We start from the raw sequence: 21126 nt of genomic DNA, 5'->3' as shown, positions 1-21126 counted from the left end.
CCAGAATTCCAGAAATCCCCCCCCACCTTAAAGACAAGCATCGAAGTCAGGAGCAGCTGTCGGGAAACACTGAAGGAGGATGTTCTGTTGCTCTGGGTAACGTCACTTCCTGTTTTCGCTGTTGGTGAATTGTTTGGTGTGTGAAGCTCTCTCGTTTGATCTGATTTCTCTCTACTGTGATATCTCTTACTTGTTCTAATACATAAGCACGTTAAAACAGTTACTTTCCGTTGCTACTTTTAACGTTTGGGGACTCTCCGTATTTTACACGGTTTTTCTAGTAGTGGTAAGGGGTCGCTAGCTTAGCGTTAGCTCCACCATGGCTACCCGTTCTGCTGTTTCTCTCTCTGAGTCTCCTCCTCTCTGTGTCTCTGTTCAGTTAGTCCTCTGCCTCCTTTAGTGATAATGGTACGTGTAATAAATGTAGCATTTTTGTAGCTTTGGAGGCAAGGGTGTCGGAATTGGAGGCCCGACTCCGCGCTGTTGAAAAACCAGCAGACAGTCGAGGCCCCTTAGCCGGCGCGGAGCCACCGAGGGTAGCTCCCCGTAGCAGTCCTCCAGCAGAGCCCGCGCAGCCGGGGCCTCAGGCCGGCTGGGTGACGGTACATAGAAAGCATAGTCCTAGATCCCAGCCCACAGGTCACCACCTGTGTTTCTAACAGATTTTCCCCGCTCAGCAACACACCCGCTGAGAAACCAACTCTGGTAATTGGCAGCTCCATAGTCAGAAAGGTGGCACTAGAGACACCAGCGACCATAGTCAAATGTCTGCCAGGGGCCAGAACGGGCGACATCAAATTGTACCTGAAACTGCTGGCTAAGGATAAACGTAAATACAGTAAGATTGTTATTCACGCTGGCGGTAATGACACCCGGTTACGTCAATCGGAGGTCACCAAAGTTGGTGTTGCTTCGGTGTGTAAGTTTGCCAAAACAATGTCGGACTCCGTCATTTTCTCTGGTCCCCTCCCTGATCTGACCAGTGACAACATGTTTAGCTTCATGCGGTCATTCAACCACTGGCTGTCTAGGTGGTGTCCAGAAAACGATGTGGGTTACATTGATAATTGGCTAACATTTTGGGGAAAACCTGGTCTGATCCGGAGAGACGGCATTCATCCCACTTTGGATGGAGCAGCTCTTCTTTCTAGGAATCTGGCCGAATTTAGTAGTTCTCCAAAAGTCTGACAACACAGGGTTCAGACCAGGAAGAAGGGTCATAGTTTAACACTCCTCTCTGCAGCTTCTGTACTGCTACCCACCCATTACCCTATTAAGACAGTGTCTCGCCCATGGCCAAAATTGAATAGATTAAAAAATGATCTAAAACGTGGAAATCAGGAAAATGTCATAAAAATAAACACAACTCAGACCGAAAAGAAAAAGCAAACAAATGTGGCTTACTGAACATAAGATCTCTCTCTTCAAAGACTTTGCTAGTTAGTGACCTGATTTGTGACAATCAGATTGATTTATTTTGCCTCACAGAAACCTGGCTGCAGCAAGAGGATTATGTTACTATAAATGAGTCAACTCCTACTAATTATTTAAATTTTCACATTCCTCGAATTACTGGGCGAGGAGGAGGAGTAGCAACCATCTTTCAGTCTGATTTATTGATTAGTCCCAGACCAATCAATAGCTACAACACTTTTGAATATTTAATCCTTAGTTTTCCTCATCCAAATTGCAAAGCACTAAAACCAGTTCTGTTTGTTGTTTTGTACCATCCACCAGGCCCTTACTCTCAATTTTTAGATCAGTTTTCAGACCTTTTATCTGATTTAGTGTTAAATACAGATAAAGTTATTATAGTGGGGGATTTTAACATTCATGTAGATGCTGAAAGTGATAGCCTAAATATACCGTTTAATGCTATCTTAGACTCAATTGGCTTTGCTCAAAACATTAACAAACCTACCCACATTTGTCTTCATTCTCTGGACCTTGTGCTGACATATGGCATTGAGTGTAAATACATAACAATATTTTCTCATAACCCTGTCCTGTCTGACCATTTTTTAATAACCTTTGAGTTTAATTTAACCGAGTACTCCACACCTGAAAGAAAATTTCATTATAGTAGATCATTATCAGGCGATGCTGTAACAACCTTTAAAGAATCTGTTCCACTTTTAATTTCCTCATTATCACTGAAAAGCACAGTGGAGGGCAATAATTCTGTTTCTGCCCCTTCACAAATTGATTCTTTTGTTCATAGTGTTTCTTCATCATTGCATGATGCATTAGACAATGCAGCCCCCTTGAAAAAGAAGGTAATCATTAATAAGAGGCTAGCTCCTTGGTTTAATTCAGAGCTGCGTACTTTAAAGCACAATGTTAGAAAATTGGAGACAAAATGGCGCTCTACACACCTAGAGGATTCCTACTTAATCTGGAAAAATAGCCTACTGTTGTATAAAAATACATTTTGCCAAGCCAGAACAGCTTATTTCTCATCATTAATAGAAGGCAACAAGAATAATCCTAGATTTCTCTTTAGTACAGTTGCTAAACTTACACAGAGTCATAACTCTGTTGAGCCATCCTTTCCCTTAGCTTTTAGCAGCCATGACTTTATGGGATTCTTCTTAAATAAAATTGATTCTATTAAAAAGAAAATCTTTGACATATTCCCGAAGATGATCACTTAATCCTCAGCAAGTGAGACAACATTGGAAATAACTGCAGAACCTGATTTGTGTTTGGACTGTTTTGATCCTGTGGAGCTTCCTGAGTTATCAGAAATATTAGCTTCATCTAAACCTTCAACTTGTATGTTAGACCCAATCCCAAATTATTTAAGGAAGTGTTCCCTCTGATTACCAGCCCCATTTTAGATATGATTAATCTATCTTTAGTAAATGGATATGTACCACAGGCTTTTAAGTTAGCTATAATTAAACCTTTACTTAAGAAACCTTTGCTTGATCGAGATGACTTGAAAAATTACAGACCTATATCCAATCTTCCATTCTTATCTAAAATTCTTGAGAAAATTGTTGCTAATCAAATGTGTGAGCATTTACACAGCAATGACCTGTTTGAAGAGTTTCAGTCAGGTTTCAGAGCTCATCATAGCACTGAAACAGCTCTGCTGAAAGTCACTAATGATATTCTTATGGCCTCAGATAATGGACTTGTGTCTGTTCTGGTTCTGTTAGATCTCAGTGCTGCATTTGATACAGTCGACCATAATATTCTCTTAAAAAGGCTGGAACATGCTGTAGGGATCAGGGGAACAGCGCTAGGCTGGTTTAAATTTTATCTGTCTGACAGATTTCAGTTTGTTCATGTAAATGATAAATCATCTTTAAACTCCAGGGTTAATTGTGGAGTACCACAGGGCTCAGTACTTGGGCCAATTCTCTTTACTATATATGCTTCCAATAGGTCAAATTATCAGGCAGCATGGGATACATTTTCAATGTTATGCTGATGATACTCAACTTTACTTATCCATAAATCCTGATGAGCCCAACCAGTTAGATAGACTACAAGCATGTCTTGAAGACATAAAAATTTGGATGACAAAATGTTTTGCTTCTAAATTCAGACAAGACAGAAGTGGTCGTCTTTGGACCAGAGTCTTTAAAAAAGAAACTGCTTAGTCAATCACTTAACCTGGATGGCATTAAAAAACCTTGGTGTTATTTTTGACCAGAACATGTCATTTAAATCCTATATTAAACATTATTCTAGGATTTCCTTCTTTCACCTCCGGAACATTGCCAAAATTAGAAATATCCTGTCCAGGAGTGATGCTGAAAAACTAGTCCATGCATTTGTTACTTCAAGGCTGGACTATTGTAATTCTTTACTATCAGGATGTCCACAAAATGCAGTTAAAAGCCTTCAGCTGATTTTTCCTCTCCGCTGTCGCTACATGCACGCTCAGTATGAGGGATTGCTTCAAAGTCAACACCAGTGACTCTCCACTGTCTCTACATGCTCATCCAGGAGGAGTGACTGCTACAAGTCTGACTCGATGCAATCTGCTGGGTTTCCTTAGATAGAAAAACCTTTTATCCAATTTGAATAAATAACTTTGACTGCACTGTTCAATGGTTAGGATTAATTGGAATGTATGTACCTGACTTTGTGAAGTGCCTTGAGACAACATGTGTTGTGAATTGGTGCTATATAAATAAAATTGCATTGAATTGAAACTGAATTGATGTTAAACTTTGCCTAAATGGTCTGCACAGTCTTTTGTTGTTGGCATCTCGATTATCTGCTCCCAGGATCAATTGAAATCAGATTGAGGCTGCAGTCTGTTCTTAATCAATATCACATTTTTGGGCAATCAATGCAAATAATTTTGCCTAGCATAAATATGCTTTGAGTGATTCATTGCTTTCTGTGGATATGTATACAGTAGCAAACAAATACCAGAGTGATGTTTGATTAGTTTCAGATGAGCTCACAGAATACAGATGAAACTAATACTAAACTAAAAACCACACTTGGAGTTGACACATAAAATGACATGATTAAGGGAGGTCTTTTTTTGCAGCTTCTAAAATGAAGCAACTTCCAAGAATGCACCAAAAGAACAGTTAGTTTTTTTTATCAAATTGTTTGAATGTAGACCAGTGGTTCAACTTTTCCCTAACTTTTCATATCAATGCCATGGGGTCATGCTTATCTCAGTTAAAACCACTCTATGAGTTGAGAGTTCGTAACAAGAGTGAAAACCAAAAACTTTCAAATAAAGCCTAAAAATGTGTAGATTAACACAATGTTGCTGACTTTTCCTAACAGTTTTCTCTTGCCGCTTAGTATTAGTGAGTGATGTTGCAGAAGAATAAACTTGAATGTCATCCGTTTGTCACAAATACTGCTAAGGATTAAATTCAAACCAATAGGCTGAAAGTACAACATTCTACAGTCATTTTTACATAGTCTCACTGTATTTTGCTTCTAACGTTTAGTCTTATAAAGAAATCCTCCTATTTCGTCCTTGGCCTCAGACCTCGGTGTTTAGGCATTAAATGGTAAAGGTAAGACTTTAGAAAGCTGGCCAGAACAAAACAAACCAAAAAAGCCAATTTTAAACATGCACTGTGCTCATGAGTCTAACAATTAAGCTGGTATGAAAATATTAAACACCAGTGTTTTTTTTGTTTTTTTTCTTCAAAGCAGATTCTCTCTTGTAAATTGCTAACCAGTTGTCCATATGTGACTTTGTCTGACGTAATGAGTAATGTAAGGTATGGGTGCTGGAGATGAAAATCAATGTTTTTATTTATTTATTGGTTTTTATACTCTAGATTGCCAAAAACAATGGGTCACACCACCAAATTGATCAATTCTGGTGTTCCAATTACTTCCATGGGTGCAGATGTGTAAAATGTGGTGTACATAAACTTTACTGGCTTGCCAAGTCCTGATGTCAACCTTCTTGAACACCTTTTGGGATTAATTAGAGTGGAGTCTGCAGTTCTGGTTTTCTCATCTAACTATGAACACACTCCTAAACCTTGTGGAAGATGTTCACAGAATAGTCAAAGCTGCTAATGCTGGCAATAGTGGGTCCATCAACAAACTGGACTTTATAGATTAAGAATAGGAGATCATCAAAATGTATGTACATGTAAACTGAATCGGAAAATGGGCATTTTTAATAGAAATGCTAATGTTTTTCTGTGTAATTTTTCCCCAATAATGTCTCAAATCGTTTTTTTAAAGACCTATTGTCAGGAACAGAAAAGCCCAAAACAATGGCCGTTGCTTATTTTCAGCAGAGGAGGAGGTATATTTTCACAGTAAGACGTCAGGCGGGTGATGCTCTGCGTCAGTCAGCGCTAATCGCAAATGACACATGGGGCTTCTCCCATTGTTTCAGCCTGTTTGAACTCCAACTCTGTGGCATCAGAAAGAATATGCTTTACCAAATTGTGGCAATAATGAGATGGAATGTGACAGGAAGTGTGAAAGAGAAAAACGATGTCTATGAGGATTTACTATTTGCATGGACACGTGCTCACAGCAACGGCAAAGGAAGATGGGCGAGGTGGTAGTGGTGGGAAGATGGGGTTGGCGGATGGCATGGTGTGAAATAATGTAGGAGGCAAATGTGAGGGCATTTTCTATTGGAGGGAACCAAACTTAAATGATTTCATGATTTTAATAGCAAATTGATGAGCACCCAATGGGCTTTGATCTTGTGTCCATAAAACCAAAATTTAAGTATTGCTTACAGTAGGTGTGTGTGTTTTATTTGTCTAGGTTTACATTTTTGTGGGGTTTTAAATTGAAACGAAAGTAGCTTGGACAAGATCAAAGTGCACACACCTGATAGAAAATTGTCTCTTACAGGGACCTCGGCGTAGAAATTGAGACATCCACCCAGCTGGGCTCGGATAATGACGCAATGTTGGAAAACATGCCAGTGGCAGACCACAATGCTGATATTGACAAGGTACAGTAACATAAAACAGAATGTTAAATAATTGCAACCCTTCAAAACATTTAAATGAAGACAATCAATGTAAAAACAAGGTTTTCCAAATTAGCTCTGATTAAATATCAGGATTATTTTTGCTTTTCATTTCAGTTTGTTTTTTATATAGTTTGAGCTTGACCAGGCTTGCTTACAGTGTCTTACAAAACAGTTTGTAACCCTTACATTTATCTTTTGTCATGTATCTGCAAATTTCATTGCCTTTTTTTTTTGGGAATTTATGCAAAAGAGCCCCATTATCTATTGCATGTTTATCTAACAATGGGAGAAGCCTCATGTGTTATTATGCATGTAATCTAACTAAGCTTGAACTTTTTTGCAAGGAACAGGCAAAACATTAAATCCCTTGATGTGAAAAGCTGGTATAGAGAAAATCCAAGTAAAGTACATTGAATTTTGTGGTTAGTGGACAATATATGACACATGACTGTGCATATCCCGATTGGAGCTTCACACAAAGTGGTAAAGTATTTGCTGATCTAATCACCTCGGCGTTGCATTCTTCCAGTGGTGAGAAGTTGCAGCATTAAATTTGACCTCCACACAGAAGGATCTCATCATGAGTCTGAGTGATGGTGTCGTCATAATCTGCACATAGCCCCCATTATCTGCACATTTCTGATGCTGCTATAGCCTTCATCAATGGAACCAGATGGGTGGAATATTTCCAGTAGACCTAATGAATACATGCAGCTGCAGAACTGTTCCTTTCAATCAAATGAAGCCCCTTATGTGCTTATTCCAGCCTCTCAGACCTGCAAACAACAGAATGCTGTAGATTTTTTGAGTGCAAGTATTTTTTTGACAGGAAAGAAAGGAGCTTTGGATGACTCTTAACTGACTGCAGTTAGACTAGTGAACTGACCTTGGCGCTAAAGTTTATATATAAAAGGTTTTGCTCCAACATCAGTGCTTTAGTTTTTTTTTTTTTTTGGTGGCACTGGTGGCCAATATTCCACAATATATAGATGAGTTTTGTGTTTTGAGACACGTAATTGGTACACAACTATAAATGAGAAATGTTACTCTGGAGATAATCTGACTTGAACACAGTGTCTTTAAGAAACTGCATGTCAAATTTCTTCAGCTGCCAGAATTTCAGATTACACGCTCACCTGCAATTCAGGTTTCTCTCTCTGGAAAAGATTTTTCATTCTTCTCCAGCTGAAGTTTCTCCTTTATCATGAATAGTTTATATTAACTTTGCAAAACTATGATGGCAGATTGTTCAGTAAAATTTCACCTGGTTTCTGGTTGCACTCTTTGAAGAAGCCACTGAAGCAAAATAATGTTCCTCACCATCTTTTGTTTTTTAATCATCAGATAAATATTTAACAATGGCATCTTCTTCTCCAGCTGTCAGTTTTATTCACCTTCTATCAGCCTTTCTCATCTATCCCCATTTTGCTGCTAATCATCTCAATTTCAAGTTTTAATTGATGGGTGGATGAGGAACTCATACTGTATAAATAAATTTGCTACAATTATACTCTATTATGTGATTTTCTTCATCAGATTAGCTGTTGTCATTTCTTTTACAGCAGATCCTCCCTTTCCATCTATAACTCATTCTTGACATTGATCGATTTAAATATGATGGGTGGCATGAGGGAGTACACAGGAAATGTACAGGTCCTTCTCAAAATATTAGCATATTGTGATAAAGTTCATTTTTTTCCATACTGTAATGATGAAAATTTAAAATTCATATATTTTAGATTCATTGCACACTAGCTGAAATATTTCAGGTCTTTTATTGTCTTAATACGGATGATTTTGGCATACAGCTCATGAAAACCCAAAATTCCTATCTCACAAAATTAGCATATCATTAAAAGGGTCTCTAAACGAGCTATGAACCTAATCATCTGAATCAACGAGTTAACTCTAAACACCTGCAAAAGATTCCTGAGGCCTTTAAAACTCCCAGCCTGGTTCATCACTCAAAACCCCAATCATGGGTAAGACTGCCGACCTGACTGTTGTCCAGAAGGCCACTATTGACACCCTCAAGCAAGAGGGTAAGACACAGAAAGAAATTTCTGAACGAATAGGCTGTTCCCAGAGTGCTGTATCAAGGCACCTCAGTGGGAAGTCTGTGGGAAGGAAAAAGTGGCAGAAAACGCTGCACAACGAGAAGAGGTGACCGGACCCTGAGGAAGATTGTGGAGAAGGGCCGATTCCAGACCTTGGGGGACCTGCGGAAGCAGTGGACTGAGTCTGGAGTAGAAACATCCAGAGCCACCGTGCACAGGCGTGTACAGGAAATGGGCTACAGGTGCCGCATTCCCCAGGTCAAGCCACTTTTGAACCAGAAACAGCGGCAGAAGCGCCTGACCTGGGCTACAGAGAAGCAGCACTGGACTGTTGCTCAGTGGTCCAAAGTACTTTTTTCGGATGAAAGCAAATGCTGCATGTCATTCGGAAATCAAGGTGCCAGAGTCTGGAGGAAGACTGGGGAGAAGGAAATGCCAGAAGTCCAGTGTCAAGTACCCACAGTCAGTGATGGTCTGGGGTGCCGTGTCAGCTGCTGGTGTTGGTCCACTGTGTTTTATCAAGGGCAGGGTCAATGCAGCTAGCTATCAGGAGATTTTGGAGCACTTCATGCTTCCATCTGCTGAAAAGCTTTATGGAGATGAAGATTTCATTTTTCAGCACGACCTGGCACCTGCTCACAGTGCCAAAACCACTGGTAAATGGTTTACTGACCATGGTATCACTGTGCTCAATTGGCCGGCCAACTCTCCTGACCTGAACCCCATAGAGAATCTGTGGGATATTGTGAAGAGAACGTTGAGAGACTCAAGACCCACCACTCTGGATGAGCTAAAGGCCGCTATCGAAGCATCCTGGGCCTCCATAAGACCTCAGCAGTGCCACAGGCTGATTGCCTCCATGCCACGCCGCATTGAAGCAGTCATTTCTGCAAAAGGATTCCCGACCAAGTATTGAGTGCATAACTGTACATGATTATTTGAAGATTGACGTTTTTTGTATTAAAAACACTTTTCTTTTATTGGTAGGATGAAATATGCTAATTTTGTGAGATAGGAATTTTGGGTTTTCATGAACTGTATGCCAAAATCATCCGTATTAAGACAATAAAAGACCTGAAATATTTCAGTTAGTGTGCAATGAATCTAAAATATATGAATGTTAAATTTTCATCATTACATTATGGAAAATGATTAACTTTATGGGCTGCACGGTGGCGCAGTTGATAGCACTGTTGCCTTGCAGCAAGAAGGTCCTGGGTTCGATTCCCATCCGGGGGTCTTTCTGCATGGAGTTTGCATGTTCTCCCCGTGCATGCGTGGGTTCTCACCGGGTACTCCGGCTTCCTCCCACAGTCCAAAGACATGCCTGTTAGGTTAATTGGTAACTCTAAATTGCCCTTAGGTGTATGAATGAGTGTGTGCATGGTTGTTTGTGTGTTGCCCTGCGATGGACTGGCGACCTGTCCAGGGTGTACCCTGCCTCTTGCCCATAGACTGCTGGAGATAGGCACCAGCTTCCCCGTGACCCACTATGGAATAAGCGGTAGAAAATGACTGACTGACTGATTAACTTTATCACAATATGCTAATATTTTGAGATGGACCTGTATAATAGTTTTCAGTCCTGATAAATTGACTGTTTTGAGTTGAGGCTTAAAAAAAATACAATAAATCCTGCCATGGTCAGATTGTTTTTTTTTTCATCCAGCACATGATGTTCAAACTCTTGATTTATTTATTTGGCTTGCAACTCCACAAAGATGTGGACATACAGATTCATTTATAATGGATGGATCATAACTTTAGAGTGGAGCAGTTTTGCCAAAAAAAGAAATGACTTGTCACACAATTCTTGCATTTTGTAAAAGGCTGAGAACACCCTTGCTTCTTCCAAAGAGGGTTCAGGAGAAACCAGGGGATATTCATTGAATGCAAACAACTGTAAAACGCATCATTCAGTTGACCCTCTTTCCAGTTGTGGAGGAGTTCAAGATGAGACTGTGAAATACTCAAACTGCAAAAAAAAAAAAAGTCTACATCTCAGACTCTATAGAGCTCAGAAAACATGTTAAAGTTTATGATAACATTGGAAAAAGACTGAACAGGTATGTCTCATTTTGAAGGTTTTTCATGAAAAAGCTTTTCCTCCCTAAGAAAATGGCAGCATGGGCTACTTTTGCAATCCTGCTCTTCAAACCACAAAAGCTAGACCTCTTCTTTTATTAGGTTGATCAGGAAATTCTCTGCATACAAAGATATTTGACTCAAATGTGCTGCCACCTGTTCTTATGGCTACATCCTGGCTGAATCTTGGTCATGCGACGGGTGATGGATCTCCAGTCCACCAACATAAAAGAACTAAGGTTTTCCAAAGGCCAAGTCAAAGTCAAGACATCAAATTGATTAAAGCTACATTCCTTGAAAGAGATGTGCATAGTAGAACACCTGCAAACCTCTTATTGAAGCAATAGCATGAAAGCATGGAACAAAATTCCTACACACACGAGACTGATCGTCCTACAGAAGACAAGAAAATTGCTAAATGTGATTCTACAAATGAGTCTTGGAGTGTACTTAGCTTTTCTTCATGACTGAATCTATTGCATCCTTGCAATATATTTACAAATCCTAGAAAAATGCAACTGATTTTTAGTATTTACTCAGGTTTTATGTTTTCCCACCAAGGCTACAAAGGTAACTTTTGTCAATCCCACACACATTCATAACCAATCTGAGATCTGACTTCTAAGGTAAATGAAACAAAACATGCTAGTGTTGAGAATGTCACCATCAAGTTCACAGAGAACAAATTGTAAGTCAGTAAACTAGTCCTAGCTCATATTTTTTGCCAACTGACATTCGGCAATACAAGGTGATATCAAAGTATTAAGCTGCGTCTTACGTTTTTAAACACAGCACCATCTTTAGTAGACATTTTACAATGCAATCTGTGTAACTGATTCAAATACTTGTTGAAAGTATTACCCATGTTTATGTGCAAGACACTTTTTTAATTTTAAATGTTTGTGTTTGTAGGAAGTTTGAGATTTAATCTGTTTTCTCACAAATCAATGGGGAAATACATATACGTTGAAGCTCTTCTACTTCCGATAACATTCCCGAATTCAGCTGCGTTAACAATTTAAAACTTACAAAACATGATCTCTCATCAGTTTACCTTTTCCCTAATGTACCTTTCAATGGTTACCTCTGTCACAGAAGTGTTTTTAATGGCAAATAAGAGATTTCCGTTTCAAGTCATTCTATTTTGACATTTAAAATGTGATGCATTAGATGCATTAAATTCTGATGCATTAAATTCAAAGAGTACACTGGCAGATTTATTTTTTTTTTTTTACATGAAGTTTTGAATGTCAGGTCTGGGGCATTTTTTATAAATGTTAATGCCAAAATTATCTTTATATTATTCGAAAGCCTTACGTTTTTGTCACTGTCAAGAAAGGTCTTAATGTCTACTGTTCAAACCTCCAGATTCCTTTTTGCAATTTGATCAAACACAAAAAGACTCTGCCAGTGAACACTGTTGGCATTCTCTCCAGCAAGCATAATGATTGTGTCCCTGTTGTTCAGAACTGTGTAATTAACAATGCTGTGGGAGATGATGAAAGAGCTTCCAAAGAGTGCCATTGATTACACAGATCTTTGGCAATCACTTGCTGCTTTTCTTCAGGAACATTTACAGTCGACTTTGGGGTTAAATTGGGTTCATTGATCTGTCAGTAGCTTTAGAACCCCAATGAGGTGACACTGGCTTATCCTCGACTTACTGTTTTGTGCTGATTGCCTTTTAGTCTGGAGTGGTAAATAAAACAACTGGAAGAGAGGAATAATGCAAAAGACTTCTGAAATGGACTCTACTTTCATGGGTCTGGGTGAGAGAACAGAGAATCTTGAGCACAATGGACAATTTTCTGTGAGGAAAAAGAGCTGGGGTTATCACTGATTGCAAGATGAAATGCTTCCGGATAATGCTTCCGTTCATAATAAACTTCTCTGTCAATGTCTATTTGCTTCACTCACATTCTCTTCCTGCCAGTGGAAAGGCTCACTTTTCAGGTTTTCTCGATGTGACTTGTGGTTTGAAACTACTCGTCCGCCCAGCACCATAAGTATCACAATGGTCAGAACCTATTGGGGTAGTTATACTTGTGACTCATGCATATATAAATGTCTGTGTGCTCTTTGTAGTCTACAGCCCAGGGCAGGTCTTCGCCCATTAAGTCTGTGCAGAATGGCAGCCCCTCCAAATGTCCTCGCTTCATGAAGATCAAGAACTGGGAGACAGGCACTGTCTACAATGATGTTCTCCACCACAGCTGCAGTAAAGTAAGGCAGAATAAATCCAATTTATTATTGAACTATATTTTTTTTCATGGTAGTAACCACTGGCCAATACTTAAGGGATTTTTCTGTCATTTAAATCATTCCACAGTATAAAAGCTAATTAATGTACAGTTATTACAGGAGTGAGTGGTATATGTTTGCACTATTGACATTTCTTCTTATTTTCAAATAAAAGTGGCAAATTATAAAAGAAAATAGCTCCATCAACAAAAAAAATAACACAGCCTAAATAACAAACTTAAGAAATAGAAATAGATTGATATGTTTATTTGAAATTTAATTACATTACAAAAACTAGTGAGGCATGTAATTGCAGCCATTTCTCATCAGTTTGTGCTTTGCAGTCATTGCATCAGAATTTTTACAACTTTCTCTTTTCAGTTGTGTTCAATCTTGTAGCTCACTTTTTCTTTAATTTCAAAAGAAAAAAGCATGAAGTGAATGAGAATTGAGGGGAAAGCTGCCAAAGAGTGATGACGTAAACATTTAGAATGCCGAACCCAGAAAATGCAAAACTGGAGGAAAATTTTATTTTTTGAAATCTGTTGAAATCAACATCTATATTGTACCTGCAGCACATATAGAAAGTAAAAACCTTTCCCAAATTGTTTTTGCATTATAAACTTTATGCTCACAAACAAGAGCTGTGGTTGCCTTAGTGGCTTGGCTGTTGACTTCTTGCTGAAATTATCTGGACTTTCCATGGCCTGTAATGTGGTTTGTCCTCATCTCTCACCTTTAGGTTTTTCCTTCCTCTTAATCTGAACTCTTCATTTGTTTACTTCAGTGAAACCTACCCATGTTTCCTGCATAGATGAGCTTTACCCCAAAAATGCTCTCTTCAACTTTTTTTTTTTTTTTCAAATTTGCTAGCTAGATATAATTATTTTAGTGTGAGGCAGTTGTTGTGATGTGGTTACAGACATTGTCGTCTCCCATATGGTGTAGTTCTGTTTTGGTGAGAGTGACTCAAAAGACTTTCTGTGCCTAAAAGTGCATTTAAATGTTTTTTTCAAATTCTTCAAAATAAGGGAAAGGTCAATGGTGATTTTTGTTTCAGAATTTCAGTATTTTTAGATTATTTGATTCTAAAATATTATGTGCATTTCTAAAATGGGAAACTATCATTTTAGACCAGCCTTCAATTACTGTAAGCAAGCTGAATAAAGGGAGCATTTACTATAGGGCTATTGTATTAAACTGAGACAATGTTCAAAGGTTTTTATTGTTGTGGTCACTAAATTCACAAAAGTTAGCCGCAGAATGACGTGGGTATTTCAGTGTTTGAGGCCAATCAGGTAGCAGCTATTTATTTTAAATTTGTTTCACTTTTGAATTATCCCCATTATTTGAACAGGAAATAACATAGAAATTGCTACATCTGAATTAGTGATTATCCAACACTATTATATGTGCTTAGGTAGATGTATTTTAAACTGATTGTGCATTTTGCAAAAAACATTGTATTTACCAGATAAATGTTCACAGGTAATTACAAGTATTGTTTTACAGCAGCTTTTATTGAAAGACTTGCCAGTGCTGCCCAGTGCCACCAATGTTTGTATTTTACACATGTTGGATATCTGAAAAAAAACAGACCAGCATAGTCAAACACTTCAACATGCAATACTGGAACTGGCTATTTATCTATTCATCATTAGAATTAAGCTTACTGATGCTGATATTTGTCAAATGTTTCCATATATGCCACTATGTTTGTGTTAATGTTCTTTTTTATTATTGTTTTATCATATGAAGACACAAGCGCACAAAATCATTCAATCAAATTCAAAAATACTTCATTAATCCCAAAGGGAAATTAAATGTTGTTGTACCTCATATTATGCAGGTTTCTGCAAAAAAGTCATATATTATTTTTTTTGGGAAATTACAAAGATCCCTGATGTTTAGTAGTTTGCTTTTGTGTAGTAATACGAATGTAAATGTTCAAGTGCCAAGAAATAGTCTTCAGCAATGCTTTTTAGGAAAATGAGGTCCAGAAATCAATTTTTATAAATCTGTTTTGTAGCAATTGTCTATACATATATTGTTAGCCTCATGCATTATTGCCTAAGTCATGTTGCCAATATTTGACTTATGCCATATGTTATAAATCTTTTTACACATTTCCCCAAAGTGGAAAATGTTGAGACCAATGCCAAGCTTTACAAGCATTTTATATACCTAAAAATAGGTTTCATGAATGGCTGTGTGCACATAGGTGTTTATTTTTCTTTTATGGTGAGTTGGGGAGGGGTTTACAGTTTTGATGGACAAAAAGATAGCTTTCATACATAACTAAAAGTTAACAGGTGGCTTTGGGGTGGGGAGTTGCATGACCACCTGCTGAAGAGGCATCCAGCTGACTAAGTTGACGGAGTGAGGATGCATGGAATGTGGTGTGATAGAAAATGGACGCTGGGGAACAGAGCCATTAATAGCTTTTTTGGATAGCAAGATGGGGTATTTACAACCATGATATTGGCTATATAGCTGTGTCTCTGAATCCAGCTGAACCTACTAGCTGACCTGCCGCAATTCTGTTTAGATAGCGAAGAGGTGGGTCTGCTGCAAATTTTCCAAAATGAAAATGTGGTGCACATTTCAGTTAAGGCATTAATGGAGTTAATGGAGAGCATCATCCAGTCTGGCAGTTATTTTCTAAAGAGACTGGATGCAGGGTGTCGTTTGGTTTTCTAACCACTGAAAGAAGACACTATGTCATTGATATCTTCTGGACAAGAGAAATGTGATTACATTTAAGTGTATAGTTTTGATGTATATGAAGTAAACAGTTACTTACAAATGTTTGAAAGGCTTAGTAGAAAGGTAAGAGTCTGTATGAAAAGACCAAAGCAGCATGGCTCAGATTTGGAAAGTTGGATTTTATTAAACCACATAACCTCTTAAATGTCCTTCTAAATGTTAGGCAAACTGTTACCAGAAATCCAATGCTTCATCACAGGACTTGGAAAACTTCACTGATGTTATTAGTGAATGACTGAAAGTCTGAGAGGGATCATCACAACGAAGCAAATGTCTTGTTAAAACCATGCAGTGTTTCAGCATACCTCATACCAACCATCATATTATGGTGAAAGAGTGAGTTGACCTTATTTTGCAGGATCTGAGCACTTTGTAATCAGTGAGTCACTGAACCACAAATTCCTCTGTGGATCAACATCTTCTAGAGTCAAATGTGAGGCCATCTGTTCAACAGATGAAGCTTGACCCTAACTGGTTCACCCAATAGGACACTGATCTCCAAATACACCAGCAAATCTTGAACAGGATGTTGGAAATGGAAAACATCATGTTGTTGCTATGGCCCAATGTTAGGCTATAACATTTTCCTGATTTTGGCAAATCTGTTCATAAACAAATGCCTGCAAATCTCATTGAGCTAAGGCTATTTATTAAAACAATCGGGGCCCAAATTTCCCAACAACGAAAACACAAGACTACTTCAATTGCTTCATTGTAAAGGTGTTGAAATTCTAAAAGTAGAAACAATTGTTGAATCCTACAAATGGGTTGGATTGACTATGAAACGGTTTTCTAGAATAGTGCTAGGACAATATACATGAAATATGTATTCCCTTTTCCTATTCTATTTTTTTTTGTGCTTTTATAAATCTATACCAAAACGATCCCCTTAATACTGTTCAAGTTATAGCATCTTCTCCCACATTTTAGGTTCATAAAAGCTTAAGACACAATCAGCACCCTTTTCAGCTGTTAAACACCCTTTATAACAGAAACATTATAATTTTCCTGGTATGGGGTGGTGAAGCAAAACAGGAGGTAATTTTAATTGTTCTTTTTAAAAATGTTGCTGTTTACGTTATTCTGCATACAAATTTAAGGAAAACTGTAAAAGTTGAGATCTGGTTTAGGAGGTATCGGGGCTTTATAAATGAAATAACTAGCCAACAACAAAGAATACCACTATGAGGATAATCATAGAACAGCTAGTGTTGACTGACATGTCACATCGCATTGTATTTTGTTGTCCCATAATAATTTTCTACAACTTTAAGACTGCAATTCCTAAAAGTTGTGCTTGGTCTTCATTGGATTCTTTCCTGTTTAGTTATCACCTGCTTTTGTTATTTTTCCAACAAGACATTTTGTAATGCACCCAAAGTTTCTTTTTTTAGTTAAGAGCTCATCTACCAGTGAAAAAGTGAGCATTGCTGTTTTTAGGCATTCAACTTCCATTTGTAAACAGCAGCCTAATCTCTTTTGTGACTGATCGGACAGCCTGTCATGTGCATCCCAATGAATGTGCTGTGAAGGCATCTTCAGATTTATTATAATATCACTGATGATCCATCTTTTTTTTTTTTTTTTCAAAAGGACAGCTGGCTGGCATGAATGCCCAAAGCAGTGTGATGAGCGGACGTGCTGGAGCATGAGCTATTCCTTTGTCTTATTTTTAACTCTCTACTCAACCATTTTCCCCTTTTTACTTCATCACCTCTTTGTTTCATCAGTCTTGCTCTTAGTTGTTGCTAGCTACCTCTTACCTGCTTGCCATTTTTTTTTTTTTTTTTTTGACTACTGTACATAAGTATCTTGAACTTTGTCTCTTTGTTATTCATTTTTGTCTTCCATTTTTTTCCTTCCTCAGTTTGCTCAGATTTTTTCTTTTTTCTCTTCACATTTCTTGTCTTTTTGGACACATTTTTAGTGTTGGCACAGTATAAGTGGGTGGTTCAGATTAAGAAGCCAGTTTTGGCAGCACTAGAGTCATAGTCAAATTTTCTCTAAAATCTTTTTTATTTATGCTCTTTGTTCTCTCTTCAGAAAAATCAAGGTGACTGACTAAAGCTTTACCACACAAGGTTACATGGTTTTTTTTTTTCAGTGCCGTTCCTCCTCTATTTTATTCTTCAAGACCTCATTTTTTGAAATGACACCTACATGACTCACTGACTTACTCATTCATTGACACATATGCCATCCATTGATATAGAAAAAGGAAATGTAGCATTTCAGTACTTGGAATTGAAGAGTTCAGTTCTTGTAAAAACATTGCATTTGAGTTATGTAGAAAAAGGAACCCTCCCAATAGGTAAATATAGTTGTTCTAACTGAACAGATAAACATTTTCTAAGCAGCAAAACACCTATTTATTATGTCTGCTAAAATTCAGCATCCAAAGAATAATTTCCAGATACAGACAAACCTGAATGAGTGACTCATTATTGATGATGATGATGTAAATAAGCGAAAAGAAAAAATTTACTTTGTTTTTCTTTCTAAATCCATCCACACCTCATCTTCTGCTTGCAAAGTGTAAGCTTCACCCTGTGATGCTGTGTTTTTTGGCTTTTGCATGTTTTGGTAATTGGGCATTCTCATCAGAAATACAAAAGAACAAGAAACAAATAATTTCTTTTGGGGGGGGGGGGATTAGCAAAGCTTATGTGTTACACCGTGATGCCACAGCCCATATATAACAGAGGTTGGTTGGTGTGTTTGACATTTTGCTAATGTGACAAAAATAACTTTTTTTTAATGCTTGTTTAATGCTTGTTGCCTTTTGCAACTAATATACATAATACAAAAATACACCACAAAATATACCAAAAATTATATCTTCTATAATGGGGAAAATGTAGATTAGACAAGGATTATCACACATGTGTGTTTCTGTCAGAGTATGAAATAACAGGCCAATTATTTGGTTTGTCTTTGTCTGTGATTAACAATGTATAAAATCTTAAATATGAAAAGGAAGTCGAGATTTGAGTACTAGTCTGTTTTGACCACAAAAAGGAAAAAAGGCACATCTTTCAATTTACTAAATTCAAACAACCCACTTTTAGTTTTTCGTTACTAGTTCCTGTTGAGAAACTCCAGTTACCAATACATGTTTAGACCGGTTACACAGCTTCAGTCATCAGAGTTTTTAAACTGTTTTCTCGGTAATTATCTCTAAAAATAAAAGGAATATGTACAAATATAACTGTATTTTTTAAGTTCAAAGCTGGAGAATTAAGATGTGTAAATATAGGATGTGGAGTTAATGAAACAGAGATTGAAAAGTAATAACATGAAGCATGTTTTTGGAGGAGCTGGTCATAAATAAATAAAACTAAGGTGAACAGGAAGGGTTGACTGGCCATTCACTTCAGAGTACAACACAGGGTCTTGGTTTTTACTTTTAGGGCTCTGAATGTACAAGGACTGACATTCTTCTCAGAATCTTTAATTCCATATCACCCTAGATGTTTGATTTTAATATTACTAGTGTACATCACTCACTTAATTGCAGATGCCAATCTGCAGTGAAAACGTCTGCATCGGCTCTGTGATGATGCCAAATCAGTCCATTCGCAAGCCAGACGAGGTTCGAACCAAAGAGGAGCTTCTTCCCTTGGCCACTGACTTCATCGACCAATACTACACCTCCATCAAAAGGCAAGTTCAGCTCAAAATACCTGGAAAAATGAAGGATTTAAACCAATGGGACCTGTTATAAGGAGACTTTGAATGGTCTGTCATCTAATTAATCATAAAAAGTGACAAATCTGTTAGTGCTGCACACTGATAAATAACTAAGCAATTCAACATAAATATGTTCCAGTATGTCAAAAAACTGATCTAAACCCTACTTCATCCTAATTACATTTTTAGTTGGAATACCGAAAACACTGCATTGTCAACTTCTGACAATTGCCTAATCTAAAAGGCCTGTAGTGTTTTGTTTTTGTTGGTGACATTTTGTTGGTGACATTGTAACAGATCTTGAGTGGAGTTTTAGCTCTCTAGGTAGGGTAGTATGGTATTCAGTTGTATAAATCAACCTCAGATTATGGCTGGCTGAACAAAAGTTTCAAGATTTGCATTCAGTCACAAAATTTAGTACTAAATCTTCCACCAATACAAAGGTGTGGGGTTAAACTTAGAGGTGGGTAGAGTAGCCAAAAATTGGACTTAGCACTACTTCAAAATATTTTTCCTTTAGTAGAAGTAAAAAGTAGCCATACAAAAATAAATTACTCGAGTAAAAAAGTTTTTGGTAAAAATGCTCAAATACTGAGTAACTGATCATAAAATCTGATTTTTAAAATTTTTTGTTTGTGAAAAAATGGGTAATGAGAGACAAAAACAAAGTTATGTGCATATTCTAGTATTTTTAAGATTAAAATAAAAAAACATAAGGAAAGTAACAATTTCAGACAGATGGATGAAATTCCCATCCTTTTGTTTCACGACATAAAAAAAAAGCCAGTACTTACAGTAGGTCAAATATGTTAGGATAGTGCAACATGCTTCTAATGACAATCCATACCTTTGACTGTATAAATTCTGCAGGTGCCTTACAATAAATTAAAATATAAATTATTTAATTTAAAAATGTAACTTGTGTATTTAAAGTATTCTGTTAATTTTGACAATTATGGCTTACATCCGATGAAAACCAAAAATTCTGTTTCTCAGAAAGTTAGAATATTTCACACACGGTGATCTGTATTCTGTTGTCTATTGTACTTCAAGTTTTTATATAGTATCTGCCCCCCACTGTTATGCATTTTGGTCAATGTATTATTTCTACATTTGCCGTATCAATAAATTTGACATAAACAAGCCTTTAATTTAAATTTGTAATATTAACATATTGAGCCATGAAGATAAGGCAATTATCTTTTACTGTAGGTGGTATTGTTTTACTATGTATCTCAATGGGCCAGTGCTGGTGCAGAAATGCGGGAAAACTCAGTTTTAGTGTTTCAACTAAGTCGCTTTTAGGCAAGACATTTAACATGTTGGCAACCAGAAACCTGCTTCTAGTTCTTTTCTCTCCGTAACACTTGTTGATTTTTGAAACAATTTCCCATTTGTTACTTTGATTCTTTTCCAAAAGTTTTACAGCCTGTTTGAGTACATGTATACACAGCACCCATGGCGGAGCCCATGTTCTCAATGTGTCAGCATGTTCCATGTTTGCTTTTTAACAACTTATCACTTGATACTGGTTTGACAACCCCACATGTCCTCAAAATTTAGTATTCTGTGTTGTCAGTTGTTATATTGTGTCCCTGGACCTGTCTTGCCTCTCAGGTATGGCTCCAAGGCTCATGTGGACAGACGGGAGGAGGTGACAAAAGAGATTGAAGCTTCAGGAACTTATCAACTAAAAGACACTGAACTGATTTATGGAGCTAAACACGCCTGGAGGAATGCTGCCCGGTGTGTGGGACGGATTCAGTGGTCCAAACTACAGGTTGTACCCAATATGTCAAGGATTCTGTATCTTGTTAGTGAAAATGTTTTGCTTGTTCGTAG

General features: G+C 37.5%; 1 protein-coding gene across 1 annotated transcript in view; it reads left to right on the top strand.

Annotated features, from left to right (window-relative positions):
* The window catches only part of nos1 (nitric oxide synthase 1 (neuronal)), a 62096-nt gene that overhangs the window by 8389 nt on the left and 32581 nt on the right, over positions 1-21126 (top strand). The window contains exons 3-6 of the mRNA XM_047381733.1: positions 6322-6424; positions 12673-12810; positions 19112-19257; positions 20902-21064. Of these exons, the coding sequence (XP_047237689.1) occupies positions 6322-6424; positions 12673-12810; positions 19112-19257; positions 20902-21064 (550 nt within the window). The remainder of the gene's footprint in view (positions 1-6321; positions 6425-12672; positions 12811-19111; positions 19258-20901; positions 21065-21126) is intronic.

The sequence above is a fragment of the Girardinichthys multiradiatus genome, chromosome 12, assembly GCF_021462225.1.
Source record: "Girardinichthys multiradiatus isolate DD_20200921_A chromosome 12, DD_fGirMul_XY1, whole genome shotgun sequence".
Classification (NCBI taxonomy): Eukaryota; Metazoa; Chordata; class Actinopteri; order Cyprinodontiformes; family Goodeidae; genus Girardinichthys; species Girardinichthys multiradiatus.
The sequence above is the reverse complement of the archived record's forward strand: the minus strand, read 5'-3'. Positions and strand labels throughout refer to the sequence as shown.